The sequence below is a fragment of the Scomber japonicus genome, chromosome 10 (assembly GCF_027409825.1).
Source record: "Scomber japonicus isolate fScoJap1 chromosome 10, fScoJap1.pri, whole genome shotgun sequence".
Lineage (NCBI taxonomy): Eukaryota > Metazoa > Chordata > Actinopteri > Scombriformes > Scombridae > Scomber > Scomber japonicus.
The window spans coordinates 28,253,882-28,271,869 of record NC_070587.1 but is presented as its reverse complement, the minus strand read 5'-3'; the positions used below and the strand labels follow the sequence as shown (position 1 = coordinate 28,271,869).

Below are 17,988 nucleotides of genomic sequence, written 5' to 3'. Positions count from 1 at the left end.
TGCTATCTATCTGCAGCTTTTCTACACCAGCTCGAGTTTGTCGGTTGGACATTTTCAGTCATAAATTGCACCGAGAGCGCACTTGTTTGCTCCTTAAACCGAATCTTACTCGACGAGCCCCCTCAAAGTGGTATAAACCTGGCAATATTAATATTTTTTGACTACTTTTGCACGGAGCCTCCACACGCACGTCTTCACACGGCAAAGCACATCCGATTTAATATATTATATGGCCTCATTAATCATCATCATTTAAAAAGAAAATCAGTTCAAATGAAGTTGTGTTAATAATAATCATATACATATATAGATATAAAGATATGTAGATGGATAGATACATAGATAGATAGATAGATAGATAGATAGATAGATAGATATAGTAGACTTAATAATTTTATATATATATTCAAAAATGATAGTGTAAGATTATGCCAAACTAGTTGATATGGAGTTTCAGTAAGAAGAGTTTTAAGCAAGTATCATTTTTTTGGTGTTTACACCACTGGGACATTTTTGCCATAATCCTCTAATATATTCTCTCAAAATGAATTAAAAGTAGAAATGTTAGACTCGGCCCACAAGAAAATAATGTGTGCAAGTTATCCATGCATTGATTTTCAAATTTTAACCACTTTTTAATTTGACTAAACCACAAGGACACAAAATAGTAGCGTCATGTCATTGACCCGTATATATACAATATTTATGGATGTAACTTACATGATGCACTAAGCACTAAGAGTGGGGCTAGCTATCTCTGAGACCCCTTATTCTATGCAAAGGTTCCCGAGGTATTCTAAAGTTTTTGTTTCTAAAAACATGTATCACAATAAATGATTTATCATCTAACACTGCTTTTATCTTACAGTTACACAAGTTTGTATATCCTGTTGTCCACGGCTGTATCCTTTCCTGTTGTTGTCTGTTAAATGTGTTAAGAGAAGAGTGTTTTTTTGTGCTTCACCAGGGTGACTTTTAGGTACCTATTAGACGAGGTACAATACAAAGTATGACACTGAAAGAAGCAAAGACTTTGAATCAGCTGGCCTAAGGTATATTTAGCAACATGTGTTCACACATTGTGTGAACACGTGTATCAGAATTAAATATTTGTCTTTTAAGTGTATACGATTTTTGTATACATTTTTTTTCTATTTTTATGTTTTATTATGTATAGAGCTGACTTCCAAATTCCATGCCACCACTGGTTTCTTAACAATTGTTGACTAGTCATTATCATAAAGTCAAGCTGCATCAATGGAAAGGTGTTTGACTGGAGCATTATCTCCAGGAGGAGCTGTTTCAGAGCTGGGGTCCGCTACCATGTCAGAGGTAACACTACAGTCCACTCTGCTGACCCCTCATGTCCACTGGGTAGGACTACATCACATTCTGGTTGCTCACATCTCCATCATAGCTCACATGTCCACTGGAAATATTTCTGAAATGTCCTCAGTTTGCTCTTCAGCAGACACATTTCCAATATTGCCCAGTGATAATTTTTCAATGTTTTATTTTTATTTTTTTTTTACAAATCTATTGAAAAGACATTTGCAGCTGATGACAGAAAAATGAGTTATGCTGTGTAGAGATAGTAAATCAGTGATAAATGAAATGCATCAATACATGGAAATGTTTGACAATAAATAAATGGTTGAGGTCTGAATGCCTGTCCTCTACTGTGAGGGGCAGCTACCACAAAGTCTTTCAACACAAGACCAGAACAATATGCAGTCACATCCAGTGGACATTAAGACAATGACAAGTAACTGTCTGTCATTAGAACTTTGAAGCCATTATATTTCTAACTTTTTGTTATTTGTATTTTTGTCTGAAGGCATTGATTCAGAAGGCCATGCTGCCAACTATGTAGAAACAGAGCAGGTAGTGCAATACAACAGTGCCAAGGCTTCATTTGTACAGGTGAGCCAAAGCAGTAATACTATAGGACAGATTATAAATCAAATAATCCTTAAAATGTAGTTAAAACAATTTTAGCATTTCTTCAGTTTGTATTAATTTGATGTTTTCTTTTCTTCTTAAATTAGTTTTCCATTCTGTATACCTCCCATAATTGTCTACTTTCATACACAATTTCCACACAATTCACATTTTTGTTGTGGCCCAGTGATGAGATGTACATTAGAATGTAGACTCTAACATGGACTGGGCTACATGGCTGTGACAGTTGTAATTAATGAATGTATGAAAGCTGGATTATGTTATTTTTATGCATTATACTGTTTTTCTCCACAGACAAGAGGCTCCATCCCCTTCTACTGGTCCCAAAGGCCCAATCTCAAATACAAGCCAAAGCCACAAATCAGCAAAACAGTCAACCATGTAAGTCGTCTTTATTCTTACATTAGACACATTTAATTTATCTTCTTTGTGTCATGCAGTTTTCATATTTATTCTTTTATCTCTTTAGTTGGATGGATTCCAGAGACACTTTGACTCACAGATTATTCTCTATGGAAGACAAGTCATTTTGAACCTGGTAAAAAGGAAAAACTTCATTTCATTATTTTTTCTTTAATTTTATTAAATTAATATCACAATAGGTATGTAATCCATGATATGGCACTGAAACAGGTAAAGAAAATCCATGACAATGTAGGATACAGCCAAATTCACTCGTTGCTTTTTAGAGGTAAAGAATTTTACCCAAGAAACTAATTGTGATGTCTAGTGACGTTAGTAAATACATAATCAACATCTGTTAAAATGTATATTCCTATAATTAGCATATACTATCGGGAGAGGCACACTCTGCAAACACTCACAAATGACATGAAGACAGCAACTCCAGTCTCCTGCATCTGTTTGATTGATTTAAAAAAGTGTTAGGGGCAGAACTCATCAAAAATTCCACCTGAAATACATCTGCAAAAGCTGCAGTAAATCTGGCACTGAGTTATTATCATCCTTTTTTCACAGATCAACCAAACAGGCTCAGAAAAGCCTCTGGAGCTAGCATTTGACAAGATGGTAACTAGCTTGGGAAATGGCATGATCAAGTAAGATTACCGCTGTCTTTACCACTTACACAGCAGTGCTCTTTTACTTACTAAATACTTGCTTTACTTTCTGTAGGTACATAGCATTTGACTTCCATAAGGAATGCAGTCGGATGAGGTGGCACCGACTACAAATCTTATTGGACATGGTCGCTGAAATGCAGGATGAGTTTGGGTCAGTGTGTTTTTCACATTGTGTGTGAACCAATGTATCTCTTCATACTGAACATCAGTAGTAATAGTGTGTATGTGGATACAGGTATTTCCTGGTGGATGCAGATGGGAAGGTGCTGTCGAACCAGGAGGGGACATTTCGCAGCAACTGCATGGACTGTCTGGACCGCACCAATGTCATCCAGAGCCTTCTGGCCCGATGCACGCTGCAGTCACAGCTACAGGTAATTCCTCATAATCACACAGGAGGTGAAACAATAACAAAAACAACAGAACAATGGTCATCAAACCATTGGTAATTGTTCTCCATAAAGAACATTGGCTGTGGTCATCTTGATTTCATGTTGGCTACAATCAATTCCAGTGGTGATGTTTTCACCATGAGGAAGAAGTATAAAAAACACAAACATTTCAAACCCCTCCTGCAACCTCATCCACTTAACCACAGTGGAACCCAGTGTTAGTGTTAAAAAGAAACTCCGCAGCAGAGTGGTGAGTATGACATGGGTTCTACTAGTAGAGTAAGTGCTGTTGAAGACAGAAAACAGGTACACAGCTAATGAGGAGCTAAAACAGGATTGTATGAGAAAACATTTTGGCTTCTTACAAAAATATGATGAGATAAATTCATAAGTGCGGTGAAAAATGGGAATAAAGGATGGTTTCAAATACAAGCCTGATTTAAACAGATGTCTGTGAGGCTCAGTATTTATTAGGGGTGAAACGGTTCTGACACCAAGACTGAAACCGCAATGTATTTCTCAGCTTTTAATCAGGGAGTCAAATAGTTAATTTTGTAATTGCCACTCAACTCAAATATGTGTGTGTCTGCAGAAAATGGGAGTCCTCCACATGAGCCAGCAGATTGAAGAGCAAGCAGACTTTGAGAAGATGTACAAGAATGGTGGGCTCTCCCTCACACAACTGTGACCTCAGTAGTTTCTGTGGAAGGAGTCACCTGGCACTGCCACATTTCAGGTCATGGATGCTAATACAATCTGTTTCTCTTGTTCTAATTATGTTTCATGTTCTGTCCCTGTCCCTATCTATTCACATGCAGCTTGGGCAGATAATGCAGATGCCTGTGCCAAGCAGTATGCTGGTACTGGTGCCTTGAAGACTGACTTCACCAGGTCAGTTTTCACACAGCAAACAGCTATCATACTGTTAAACACATGCTAACTACCTACTAATGATAGAGGAGATGGAAATGTTAACCAGAGCATAGTTTAAAAATAATGTCCAGATTTCCTATAAATTGAAATTGTATGACCCATTTTCCAATGTGATTGTGCCCTGAACAGCCTCATGGATCTCATTTGAACCAGAGCAAACTGTTGTGCGAAGTTAGAGTGTAACCTCAGCTAAGTAGTCAATATTCAGAACATCTGTCAAGATTATGATTGGATGGTGTTAAGCAATATGGCGGCACGTGTGGACGCAGCAACACAGAGCTCTCTACCTCTGTGCTTTTTGTTTCTGAATGTGTTGTTATGTGTTTACAAGAAAACCTGTGTGAATGGTTTGAAACCTGTATACACCAGTGCAGAGTTGTGGAACGTTGGATTGGAAGTCGAATCGACATCACAAAGGACTTTCAACAGTCTCATAACATACCGCTAGACATAGCAGGACCACCAGGCTCTCCCTGGGTGGTTGTCGTGCCTGGGAGGGCAGTGTAGATGGCATAGGGAACTGAGACAGAAGCAAGGATGCAGAGCGGGCCTGTTAGTGGCTTAGGAAGCAGCCCCTCAGACCGGCTCTACCAAGCATTTTCATGACCAACACCAGATCTATTGCCCACAAAACAGATGAGCTACAGCTGCTGATGGCAGAGAATTACCGCACTCGAGACTGTTGTGTGTCGATAATCACGGAAACCTGGCTTCACTCGCTCGTCCCGGACACGGTAGTACAGCTAACGCGCCGCACAATGCACCGCTTTGACAGGACCAGAGTTATAAACACCCACTGCTCTCCCGAGCTAGAGACAATGACTGTTATATGCAGGCCTTTCTATCTGCTGAGAGAGTTAACAGTGGTGCTTGTTACTGCTGTGTGTATACCTCCTGATGCTAACGTTAGCACAGCTCTCTCCCAGCTCCATGATGTGAACGAACACAGAGACTTTACTGTTTTACATTAAGAGCTGCACTGACAATGTCACGGTGGACAAAACAGATCAGAGTGTTTAATAATCAGAAACCCTGGATGACAGCAGAGGTGCGGTCACTGCTGAGGGCCCGAGACTCTGCTTTTAAAGCTGGTGACCAAGACCAGAGCAAACCTGAGGAGAGGAGTCAGAGCTGCTAAAAGGGACTACAAAAGGAAGGTGGAGAACCATCTGGCTGACAACAACCCAAGGCAAGTGTGGCAGGGTTTACAGCATCTAACCAACTTGTTGGAGGTAACAAATGCTTATGCTTCACTGATGGAAGAACTAAACCACTTTTTCACCCGCTTTGAGACAGAGAACTTTGACCAGCATCAGTTTGCTTATGAGGCAAGCAGGTCAATAGCTGATGACATCGCCACTGTTCTCCACACTGCCGCGAACCACACTGAGAAACGGGGGAACTATGACAGGATGCTTTTTGTGGATTTTAGTTCGGCGTTCAACACCATCCTGCGGAACATTCTCGTCAAGAAGCTGACTGACCTGGACTTCCCACCCCTCACCTGCGACTGGATTAACAGCATTTGCGCAAAAACATATAGACAGTTAACACTCTCTCTACAACATGCACAGGTGTGTGTTCGCGTGCTGTGTGCCGGTAAAACACAACACAGCCGATCAATTAACACAACGCACTATGATTAAAAAGTGCAAGCTTGTTCTTCTGAGTCATGCCTGTGGTGCAGAGGTGGCTAAAGTACTACAGATACCTGTGTAAAAAAAGTCGCCAAATGACTTACTTTAACGAATTTTGTTAGTTTATATAATGTAGATTTCTAAAATATTACTTTTATGAGGGTCACAGTCACAGAAAATAAACTTAGCATTTGATAATTGTGGTAGCAGCGGTGCAGCAGATGTAATGAAGTCCACGCAGCACGCTGGATGTAAACTAATATTAAGCCTATATCCTATTCATTATAATGTCCATGGACATACATTGAGTTCTTTTGCCTTAATAATGACAACATAATACACAATAAATGGTCAGATTGAGAACCTATAAATGCATAAGGTCTGGCCCTTGTCCTCCATGGATGACAGACTCTTGAGGGCTTAACAGGGCTTGGAAGATCCTGAACAATTAACCCCAACCCCAGAGCACTTTGTAAACCATCGCACAACCAATGCAACTAACAGTATCAAACATCTACCTCAATGTAACATATGCAATATGGGCAACATTGGCAATCGACTTTGTGTGTGTGTAAATAGCTCTTAAATTATTTTATAGTTTTTACTTCTAATATTTATTTTAACTTTTTATTGCACCACTGGAAGAGAATCCCGAACCAATCTCGTTGTGACACCTGTTGTACAATAAAGGATATTCTATTCTATTCTATTCTAAGCTGACATTTTGGCCTGGGTGTGGTGTAAATTGAGAACTCATGAATTGTTCAGAATGGATAGGGTTTATTCTCCATAGAATGCTGGATTTGAATGCTTTGGTATGGTAAAATGTATAAGAGGAAAACTCACGGATCACCAAATGTGTGGCTCAACTACATGTCGATCTTTCAGGACAGGAAAGAGGACTCAGTGGGGGCTGCTGATGGATGGCTGGAACTCCATTATCCGATATTACAAAAACAACTTCTCTGATGGTTTTAGACAGGTGGGTCCAAACCTTCATAGCTACTAGTGTTATTGTATCTGTGTGTGTTATTGAGCTGTACTTTACAGTTATATTAACACAATCAATATATAAAATATAAGGGGCGTTTCAGCCAGTGCAACTCAACTCAGTGCAAGGTGAAATAAACCTGCCTACTTTGAATTTAAAGTACAGGACTGCTGCTGGGGTGACTTCACAATCCCAAGATAGTCCATGTAACCAAACTATGAGTCCACCTTATTAATTTGTCATTTTGAGGCTCTACAGGGCACTATAACAAAATCAAGTAATGTATCTTTGAAGTCAGTATTCTGATTGTCTGTTGTAATTGTCGTTTTCTGCAACAACCTCCACTATGGTTCAACTATTTTATGGATCAACTTAGACAACTCAAAGGTTTTTCAATGCACTGCACGATTTCACTGAACAGTTCAGGGGGTTTTATTTTCTAAAAGTACAGGAACTTTGGGGGCGAGGTTTGTAGGGCTACCACCGCTGATTGGTTTAAAACAGAAACCACAGCTGCCTCAACTTGTTTACTGCTTCATTCATAAAAACAAGCAGGCGCTTTAGTCGAGGAGAGGACATTTCCCATTGTGTGTTAACTTTAAGGTAAAGTAAAGCTTTGCAGTCTGCTTTTTGGCTTGTTTTCCAAAAGAGTGAGAGAATGAGAAAGAGAGAGAGATCAAGTGAGCTGAGAGCACAAGCGAAAATGAGCCACTGAATGAGAAAAATAAAACATTATTTTCTGATTCATTCTAAAGATTACACAGTTGCAGTTGAGTCATAGCACTGCTGTTCAAGTCTATAGCATCAAAAAAGTGGATCATATCATTCCAGGTCTCAGATAAGAACTGATTTCAAAGTTCTTCTGTTCGTTTATAAAGCACTAAAGAGTTTAGGGCCAAAATACATTTCTGATCTCCTGCAGCATTATCAACCATCCAGACCTCTATCTGGGATAGGTCTGCTCTCTCTCCCCAGAGTCAAAACTAAACATTAAGAGGCAGCATTCAGTTTTTATGCTCCAAATATTTGGAACAAACTAACAGAAAACTGCAGGTTTGCTGAAACACTCAAATTGCTCAAAAAGTCTGTGCGGTGGAAAATCAGAGATTTCAATTTAAACATATTATAAATGTTAGAAAGTAAATACTGAAATTTTTTAAAAGCCTGTGAACTATGTAGTAGTAAATTGTGGAGCAGCTGAAGCATCCATTGATGGGTGGAGCTGCCAGCAGTGCCTGGGAGGACGGGTAGAGTAAACATTAATCACTTACCGTGGCTTTGCACCACCTGTGCAGCAGGGAGGTCCCTGGCCAGATGGTGAGCAATTGCCGGCCAGCAATTCGACAAAAATCAAGGTGTGAGAGGCTTTTGCTCCAAGAGTGAGGGCCACAAGCTATGGTCACTGCAGATAATTAACTTCACACTTATTATATATAAATATATATATATATATTATTATTATTGTACTTTTTTTTTATTATTGAAAAGATGTAAACACAGCCTCTCTTCTTTTCTGCAGATATTAATGCATTTTTTTGTAATTTAATCCTTTGTGCAAATACTCAGCAACTATGGGTTCCTCTAAGCAGCTGTGTAAAGATTCTGAAAATGAAAGTTATTGATACACGCAATGCAGTAACGGCCACAAGAAGATAGCAAAGCATTGTCAGTTTGCAATTTCCACAGTATGAAATGTAATTTAGGGGAACTGTAGAAGTCCACGAGATCTGAAAGACCAGGAGAATTCTGAGAGAACTGCTGGTATGCAAGTCAGAAAGGCAAATCAAAACCCTCATTTGACTGCAAAATCATGCTAAAAGATTTAGCATACTGAGTAATGCTGGTGCGCACCGTTCCACAAGATTTTCATGGAAGAGTAAGTAAAAAAAACATACCTGCGTCCACATAATAAAATCCAATGTAAGGAGTAAGCAACGGAACATCAACAAAAGCCAGATGTGTTTTAATAGCAAGCACTGTGGACTGATAAAGTTATAATAAAATGCTTTGGCCATAATCAGCTAAGGTACGTTTGGAGAAAAAAAAGGATAAGCATTTCATGAAAAGAACTACTTGCCAATTAAGTTTGGGGGTGGAACTATCATGCTTTCATGTTGCATTCAGTGGGACAGGAAACATTGCACTGGCTTCTACAAACAGGATAATGATCTTAAACATACCTTGAAATATAGCTCAAGAGACCAAGCTGAAGGTTTTGGAATGGCCCTTGCCATCTTTGAGTAAATCTGAAAAAGGCTGTGCATGCAAGATGGCCCGAGAACATTGTACAAAACGTGTTTTTCAGGTTGTTCACATGCCACAATATATTTTTTAAATTTTTTGTCAAAATGACAAATGGTGGACTCATTTGTTTTCTGTCTTTTTAAAAAAATCAAATAATTATTGATTTCTTACACTGCACTGTAGCTTTTATTCTTGCATCGTATGCTAATACTCTAGTATAGTTTGTTTTTGTTTACTATTCTCTTTGCACTTTAATAGCTGTTTTTAATTTTATTTAAATGTCCAGTTATAGTGATTCTTTTGCATGTTTAATGTTTTGTGTAAAGCACTTTGAATTCCATTTACTACAAAGATGGATGCTCTTGAGTTTCAGATTTATTTTCCTCTGCATTTCTCTTATTCATTCATAAATGCAACTCAAACATTAGTTATCAGAACTCTGATCTGAGTATCACAAGCATTTAATATCCCAAGGCAGCAGTTAGCGTACTCACCTGCAAAAACGTCAGTGCAGAGAATGTAAATGTTGAAACAGTTTGAACAGTTGGTCGGATTTAATGCAGGACTCCATTGATCTGTTCCTTGGCAATTATGCTGTGGATGAAGCTGATTGGACCACTCCACTGCATAACCTCAAAGACTTGAAGTTTCTGACGGTAAGGAGGGCTCAGGAAATTGGAGAAATACGTTTTTCTTTGTCCCATTCCTTTATTGTTATTTATTGTCTTTTCCTTTTCCAGTTGCCTATAATCATGGTGGTAGCATTCTCTATGTGTATCATCTGTCTGCTAATGGCTGGTAAGAAAAACTGAAATTAAATAAACTAACAGGTGTTTTTATGCATGAGGGTTTATTTATGCTAAAAATGTATTAATATCAGGCTCAGAAAATGTATGCACTTATTTGTATTTCTGGAAAGTTCCCCCAATACTCATTATGACTTGCTGTTCCCTATCAGGTGACACGTGGATGGAGACACTGGCCTATGTCCTGTTCTGGGGAATAGCTAGTGTGGTGACAGGTGGCCTCATCCTTTTTAATGGACGGGACTTCATAGATGCTCCCAAGCTGGTACAGAAGGAGAAGCTGGACTGAATGTGTGTGTGTGGAAAGCAGCTAGGCCCTGGTGATCTCACCACCTCATCCTCTACATCTTCATCACTTGACTCCCAGCATCAGCAGGCCTGGAGCCTTTACTAGAAGAGAGGGAGGAGTGGAGGAGGGTGAGGGCAGCAGGGCCAGCCTCGTGTACAAGAACAGTGGAAAGACAGAGACTGGAAGTGCACAGGCCTGCTGCTGTCCACACTGCAGCGTCACTCATGTGGACAGGACTGTCTGTCCACAGGCTGAACCTCTGGACTTTGTTCTAACTGGATGTCATTTCTGATTTCAGAGGAATTTTGTGGGATCTTTGTAAGATTTCACATGTCCCACTGCATTCCCTCAATGGGATGCATTGGGATCAGATTCAGAATTGCTGCTGTGATGTCACAGGACAGTAGTAAATGAAGTACAGTATACTGTTTATTAGCCTTTTGTTTTTTTCTTTTGGTTTGCCATTGCCAAGATATGTTTATAGCTCTGTCTCAGCTTAGATGGTACCTGTCTGCCTCTGTAAAACCAATAACAGGTCGATATGGCTCAGAGAAATGCTGCCTTATTTAGCCAGTTAAAATAACATGTATCATTGGAAGTCTTCAGTATCTGGATTGTATAACTGCATTTGAGCAGTATTTATCACCTCATATTGTCAGGGAAAATAGAAGATAACCAAATTACAATAGGAAGGTGTTTGTGATGAGGTGATCATCAGTATCTGTCAATGAAAAAGCTGTTACAAACTGTAAAAGGCAGGTATAAACTCCTCTGTTTGTTCCTGTTAGTAGCCTGTTCAGCAAAACATGTTAAGCTCTTAGAAGGATTAGGGAAGCAGAGTTTAAGCTATTTCTTTAATCTGTAGTCAGCCACATGAACAATAATTAGTTTAATAATCTCCACAAATGTATGAAATACAGTAGATGTTTTTCCATATCTATTGGCATGACCTATATTAAATGCAGAATCAAAGTGCATTATATATTTAAATAACGCATTAAGCAAAGACACATTTTTCTGAATTATAAAGTACAGTATGAAATATTGACTTTGTTTATAATTTCTTCCACTCTCATCTCACACTATTCAACAATTCGCCAGACAAAATGTACAACAGCCAAGTATTAAACACAGCGGCACAACTTCCAGCTTCATTGGAGAACATACATTTTGTTCAGACTTGACACGTTGGACATTTCTTACAATTTTAACAAATGTTTTATGTAACATGTTATTTACTGTTGAAGGCAAAAGTTCTGTAATCCTCAGCCATAATGAAAGCCGGGCAGTCTGCTCATACACTTTTAACTCAGCTCATTAAACAGCAAGAAACACAAATCTACAGTACATTTACTGGCAGTTACACTGCCCATTCATCATCTATTCACCAATAACCTGGTAACATTTCTTGCCAGTCAATCGTCACGTGTTTAAATGTATCATCACAACTGATAGGCTCCTATAAATGTAGGTACATTTGTGTGTAGAATTTAGTTATTTGTTTATTCTTTATAATTATCATATTCAGTCCATTTGTCCTTGCTCCGTCCACACTTCTTGGAATACAGTTGTGGTGCTAAATTGGACGTTGTTACAAGTCAGTAACAGGGATAAGCTCATCTAAATGACAGATGGATTTAATGAATTTGGTTCTGAGTTGGGATAGAGATGTGTGATATACCTCAGCTTTCGCCTTTTACACAATGTTGTTATTATGGTGGTAAGAATGTTCAACTTTTTAAGTTGATGAGGAACACATTAACTTTTATCTCTGAAGAAGTAGATTTATGCTTCTATATTAATATGTTACAGATGAATGTTCCCCAGATGCTGATGCCTGTACCACTACTGCAATACAGACAGTTGTAATGTGTATTTGTTATATTTCCCTACATCTTTCATTCACTTTGGTGGAAGTACATAGCCTGATTAAATATAACACTGAGGATTCTAAATTAGACTTTGCAGTTAAAAAAAGGACCTAACACACAGAGCAAGTCTAAGGCAATGAGAAGGACCTTAGTCTTATTTACGGCAGTCAGACAATTGTGCAAAATACATTCTATAATTTACAGATAGGAGAACTAGTCTAGGGTACACCCACAGATATCCACCCACTGCATAAGCCGTTCCATGTTTGGATGTTTATGTCTTAAATATTAGATACAAGGATCAAGGATAAGTCTGATTTTATTCTATATTTTGTTTTTGTTAACAAATTTCCACAAAACATCGCAATCACCAATTTGTTCGTCTCTCCATACTTTCTGACTTCCCTAGCCTCTGTGGCTGAGCACCCACTCCATTGGTTCCTTCTGAAGACATGAATCCTATAAAAACAGTTCACAACATTCAGTTCATAAATGTATAGGTTCTTTACAAAAATATCTCAGGAATTACCTTAAATAACTGGTGATGTAGTTTTTATCAAACATCTCAAACAGGAATTAATAGTGTATTTGTTGGGGACTACTTTTAGGAGCAGATTAATCCACATCTAGTGCTCTAGTGAGTATTTCTGGCAGCAGGATGGTGTGTGGGATTGAGTCAAAAAAACAACAACACTGCATTTATGCTAAAGAAAGAACATGTCACCCAGTGTAATAGTGTGGCTTATTGATCTGTTTTAATAGTTTCTGGACAATACTGGAGCTCTATGACACAGAGGAATAAGCTATATCGGTCTAGTACAGTCTGGACTTACATTGTAATTTGGTACTATTTTTTTTTTTAAATTGGCTGTTTGCAGTATCACATATGAAATATACTGTTTATAGTGTACATTTAAATTAAATGTTAATATTATGCACATTCTACTGGATAACTGTTGGATTTTTCAACTACAAAGAGCCTTGGCAAGCAGCACCTCAATGTCCGTTTTCAAATATGAGAGCTCCAAAGACACCAGTTGTCTGTGTGTAAAAAGTGGAAGTGTCCAGAGTTTCAGACTTTTAAAAAAAAAAGCTTAATAATGGAATGTTGGAATGGAGAGTGAAAAAAGCAAGCACATGCAAGAAGAAACATAGTTGAAGCAAGCCAACAGGGTTATGTTGAGATGACATTATGTGGGGCGTAGGAATTTAGATTCTTGACTGTACTATGTGTGGAAAGCAGCACCAGTTTGGTTCAGCTGAGGCACCACTGAAACCCTGCTGTGTGCATACACAGTATATGTGTTTTCATTCCAATCCTTCCTCCTCTTGTTTTTCCATTTCCATGCCACTGACATGCCTCCTTTGACATTAAGCTGTAATAATAAACTGAACAAGTGATTGCTGTAATGTTCTAGTTTTTTGTGCTCTGTTGTCATCATAATATGAAATGTTGTTAGCTCAGAGGTGGAACGCAAGTATTTGCTTTTACTTCATATAAAGCTGCATTTGTTGTTTCTTTGCTTTTGGGTTTGTTTTGTTTGGGGTGACAAGCAATATTTGACACATCACATTCTTTATTTAGCAGGTTATTTAGATCAAAATACTACAAAAAAATACAGCCCCAGTTGACCAGGAAAATACTAGTGCCTATACAATGTCAGGAAAGTAAGCGCTGAAACAAGTAATGCTTTCATGAAGATTAGGAATTCAGAGAGGATTGGAATTTGTTGTGTAGAATGTTGTTTGGTAGCAGTAAATATAGAAATACAGCTGTACAATGCTTTAAAAACGTGCTCTGATTTAATATATATGTTCCCATTATGTACACAAAAAGTGGAAGCTCACACATAGAACACCATAAAGTGCTGATATTTCCACACAATTGAACTGTCTCAGTCTCAGCTGTCTGTTTGTAGTGGATTAGGGTATTAGCGTGGAACACGCTTTTTCCCAATTCTCACTTGTGTACCATTTTTGTATATGAAGCCAATACAATATATCAACACTTTATATAATTTTGAAATTCCCAAGATGTTCTCTTATTAAATCAGAAGACAATTTTCAGATAGTGTACTCAAGGGGAAAATGGAACATATATCCATATATCCTTGTATCATCTTGTTTCAGAATTTATGGATTTTCTAATCTGGGACACCTTGTGTTGAAATCTGGGACACTAGTTTTCATTAAAAATAATTTATTACATATATAAAATTCAAGCAGCAAGAATTATAATAAACATGTTATGAAATAATAAATGTAGCATTGTATGTAAAAAAGATAATTTTATAATTTTATAAAATATTTAATTGAACAAGCAGCAATATAGGCCAAAAAAAGTTACCTCTGTTTTGTCATTGTAGTCTGTAATACATTGCATTTAATAATCAATTAAGTTACTATATAGATAATAAAATATATTTGTTCAATGCACTAAATTAACTGGTATATAGATAAATATGGCATGTAACATTTGATGTCAGAATAAAACCTATTTCTTTGACTTGGCTGTATAGGTAACTAGTTGGCTAAACGGTATGCTAACAGTGAGCTAAGTGGCAAATCACAACAGTGTTTTAAATCCCGATCTTAAAACAAATACAATTGCTACATGCTACAAGCCAATAAAGTCATTTTTGAAACAACTGTTTCTTAAGTGGGACGACTAAAGATTGCTTCAAATAAAAAAAACACATTTTCACAATATTAATGTATCATTTGATACACAAACACGTCACTAACATGATTTGATAACAATCAGGAGGATTGTCTTATTTATGACAAAATGATATCCTCAACAGTACACTGATTTTGTGTAAATCCTGTCACTGACCTTTTAGTGGACTTCACAAGGGGTACTTCCTGTGTGAATATTTTCCCACCCCCATTTATGACATCATACCCACAAAGTCACATGATTTCTATTACATGACACCCCTGCTTGAATTCAACACTAATCATGTTCACTTTAATGTTGTAGAAAAATAGATATATGCATTAGTGCTTAGTTGTCCCACAGTAGTCAAAGTCCCACATTACACTAATCCACTATATCTATAGCTGACCAGGAATACAAGGCTATTATAAAATGTTATTTCACACATTTCTTCCACATCATTTTATTCAGAAGAGTTTCTGCTCCAGCTTCCTGAAACATTGATGTTTCCTGGAATCTACTTCAGGATCACTTTATGCTCTATCAGCTATAAGATGTTAACAATTATGTTTGTTATCAGATTATGTGCAGCAATAACAGCAGTACTTTGCACAGCCTTGATCTTACAATAAATGCACTATAAAAACGTCACCTTGATTAATGCTGATTAAATTCATTTTGTTTTGTTGGGCCAACTTTTTGTAACTGAATTAGCTGAGACAACATGTTATGTTGTGTTGTTAAAATAGTGGAAGACAACATACTGAGTGAATGCATAGTTGAGCCAACTATTACCCACACTATGGCGTACTGACTCGCCTTTGCGAGAAATACTGAACAAAGAGCAAACAAATAGTGTCTTTAATTTTCAAAATCTGAAGTTGTTTCTTGTTTAAAACATTGTATCAGGCAGACTAACTAAAGAATAAAAACTGTAACATTAATGTGCAGTAATTTATTTACAATGTAAAATAATATAATACACACATGGCCCACATACCATGGGGGACAATGATGTTTCCCAGTAACAGTAAGAGTGAACCAGCACATACACTTGTGAGTTTCCTGCTATGACATGTCAAAATGTTTGCTGTGTCCAGTCAATGGTATTTAGCCATGAACAGTCACTTCATAAAGTATTAAGACCCCTTCCTCTATTGCATACTTTATAGTGATATATATATATATATTTAATTTTGAGTAAATAAAATTGGCATTTTCTCCATCAATCTACACTCAATAAGCCATACTGACAAAGTGAAAACACATCTTTTACAAATGTATTAAAAATATACAAGTAAAATCTTTTTTTTTTCTCTTGGAGGGCAATTAATTTGACAGCTCGCACCACAACATATTTGTACACATAAATAAGATAAAAACACAGAAGAAAGAAGAAGAGTTGGCAGCTGTGTGCAAAAGTGCAAAAATCAGTGTGCGAAGTCAGCAGGCCCTAGTCCAATGAACAGTTCATTAAGAGGTAGCCTATACGAGCATCAAATGATAAAACATGCACCACAGTATCCAGCTGTGCACTGCAATAACAGATACAACTGGACCTCATATAGATTTGTTCAGCAATTGGACAGCAGAGGGGATAAAGGACTTGGAAAAACAGTACCCTTACATGCAGGTTGGGCATAGCGACGCCCTGAAGGCAATAATAAAATCTCACTTCTTAAGATTTGTCCGGAAGTACTCAAAATATTATGTGACTTCCTCATGATCTGTAGTTCCCATAAGGAACCTAGGTCTCTCTGCTTAAGTCCAATGATCTTGGAGCAGCTTCTCAGGATACTGTTGATACTGTTTCAGTCCTTGAGTGACAGATTATTAAACCAACAGATAGAAGAGTAAGTTAAAAGGGTTTCAATGAAAGACTGATAAAAACGACAGCGAATCACTGGACTGACAGAAAAGGAGTTGTGGTGATAACTGTGTTAGGCCAACTTACTTTCAGAGAAAAACAATTAGTAGGAACAACAACTGAAGGGTTGAGCTAATTCAATATTTTGACGAGAAGAAAAGTTGGGCCAACTTGACCTGAGAGAGAAATAATTGTTTTACCCAAAAACATCATGGATTGAGATAACTTAATATTTCAGCTTGCACAGAAGTTGGGTCAACTAGCTCTAAGAGAAGTGAATCAGATGAGCCAACTTACATTTTTGAATTAGCAAAAGGCCCATTTTGAACTGCATGCACATTGTGTCAACTAAATGGCAATGTAGAATTTTACGCTTGGTCAACAATTGTTCAAAACTTGAGTAAACTCAAAAAAGTTGGACAACTAGTTACTTTGTTGAAAAAAGTTGTACCACTTTATTTATTTTTATAGTGTGAGACACAAAAGTGTTTCTCCCATTTATTGTTTTATTCTATGCTTATTGCTTGTAAACCTGTTCACTTCTCACATATCAGATATTTTATTAGTTTTATGACTTTTACTACTTTGTAGCATAGTCAAAAAAGGGGTTATAAAACTAAGCTTATCATTAGTCTATTACATGATGCTTATTTAAACCATGCAGCTAATGTGTGAGGACTAGTGATTGTTTTGAAGATGGATCCTGAACCCTACCTGCATGAAAAATAAATCAATATTCCATACTTATCTGAAAAATGCAATATCAGTGTGGTTGAGAGGTTTGCTCTCTCCAGTGAACCACAAGCTACTGCCCACAACAACACAGCTGTGTTTACAAGTTGGTGGTTTCAGTGGAATCCTTGCCTCATTTTCTGGCAGAGACAGAAAAAAGCTCTGCAGTGAAAGGGTGATAGGTTTTTCCCTGATGCTGATGTTGAAGGTTCTGGATATTGTGTAGCTTGTTGACAATGTCTGCAATGTTTAATAGTGGTAGTAAACTACAGTGGTGGGGTTACTGGAGGATGTGCTCCACTTACAGCAGCAATGATATTGCATAACCATCTACCCAGTGTATCTTGTGCATGGTACTATGGGACGCTGAGATGGCAACTAGCCATTACAAACAATTCGGTCCTTGTATAACCAGGGACCGGTTTTTGTAGTCTCATCTCAGTGGCAGTTGCTTTCAGTATTCTTTTTGTGGGTGATGTGGTTCTGCTGGCTTTACACTGTGATCTATAGCAGCATTACTAGT

At 37.7% G+C, this 17,988-nt stretch overlaps 1 protein-coding gene across 3 annotated transcripts in view; it reads left to right on the top strand.

The window, feature by feature from the left end:
* The window catches only part of LOC128366381 (phosphatidylinositol-3-phosphatase SAC1-B), a 33,019-nt gene extending 21,442 nt beyond the window's left edge, over positions 1-11,577 (top strand). For 2 of the 3 annotated variants that reach the window (XM_053327073.1, XM_053327072.1), the window contains 14 exons: positions 869-902; positions 1,231-1,332; positions 1,838-1,923; positions 2,257-2,343; positions 2,432-2,500; positions 2,941-3,020; positions 3,097-3,195; positions 3,280-3,418; positions 4,029-4,098; positions 4,255-4,327; positions 6,895-6,988; positions 9,805-9,897; positions 9,982-10,039; positions 10,200-11,577. In XM_053327073.1, coding sequence (XP_053183048.1) covers positions 869-902; positions 1,231-1,332; positions 1,838-1,923; positions 2,257-2,343; positions 2,432-2,500; positions 2,941-3,020; positions 3,097-3,195; positions 3,280-3,418; positions 4,029-4,098; positions 4,255-4,327; positions 6,895-6,988; positions 9,805-9,897; positions 9,982-10,039; positions 10,200-10,336 — 1,221 coding nt within the window. In that variant the 3' untranslated portion in view covers positions 10,337-11,577. Of the gene's footprint in view, positions 1-868; positions 903-1,230; positions 1,333-1,837; positions 1,924-2,256; positions 2,344-2,431; positions 2,501-2,940; positions 3,021-3,096; positions 3,196-3,279; positions 3,419-4,028; positions 4,099-4,254; positions 4,329-4,698; positions 4,810-6,894; positions 6,989-9,804; positions 9,898-9,981; positions 10,040-10,199 lie in introns of those variants that run through there. The other variant, XM_053327074.1, reaches the window with a different exon arrangement.
* Positions 11,578-17,988: the final 6,411 nt, after the last annotated feature.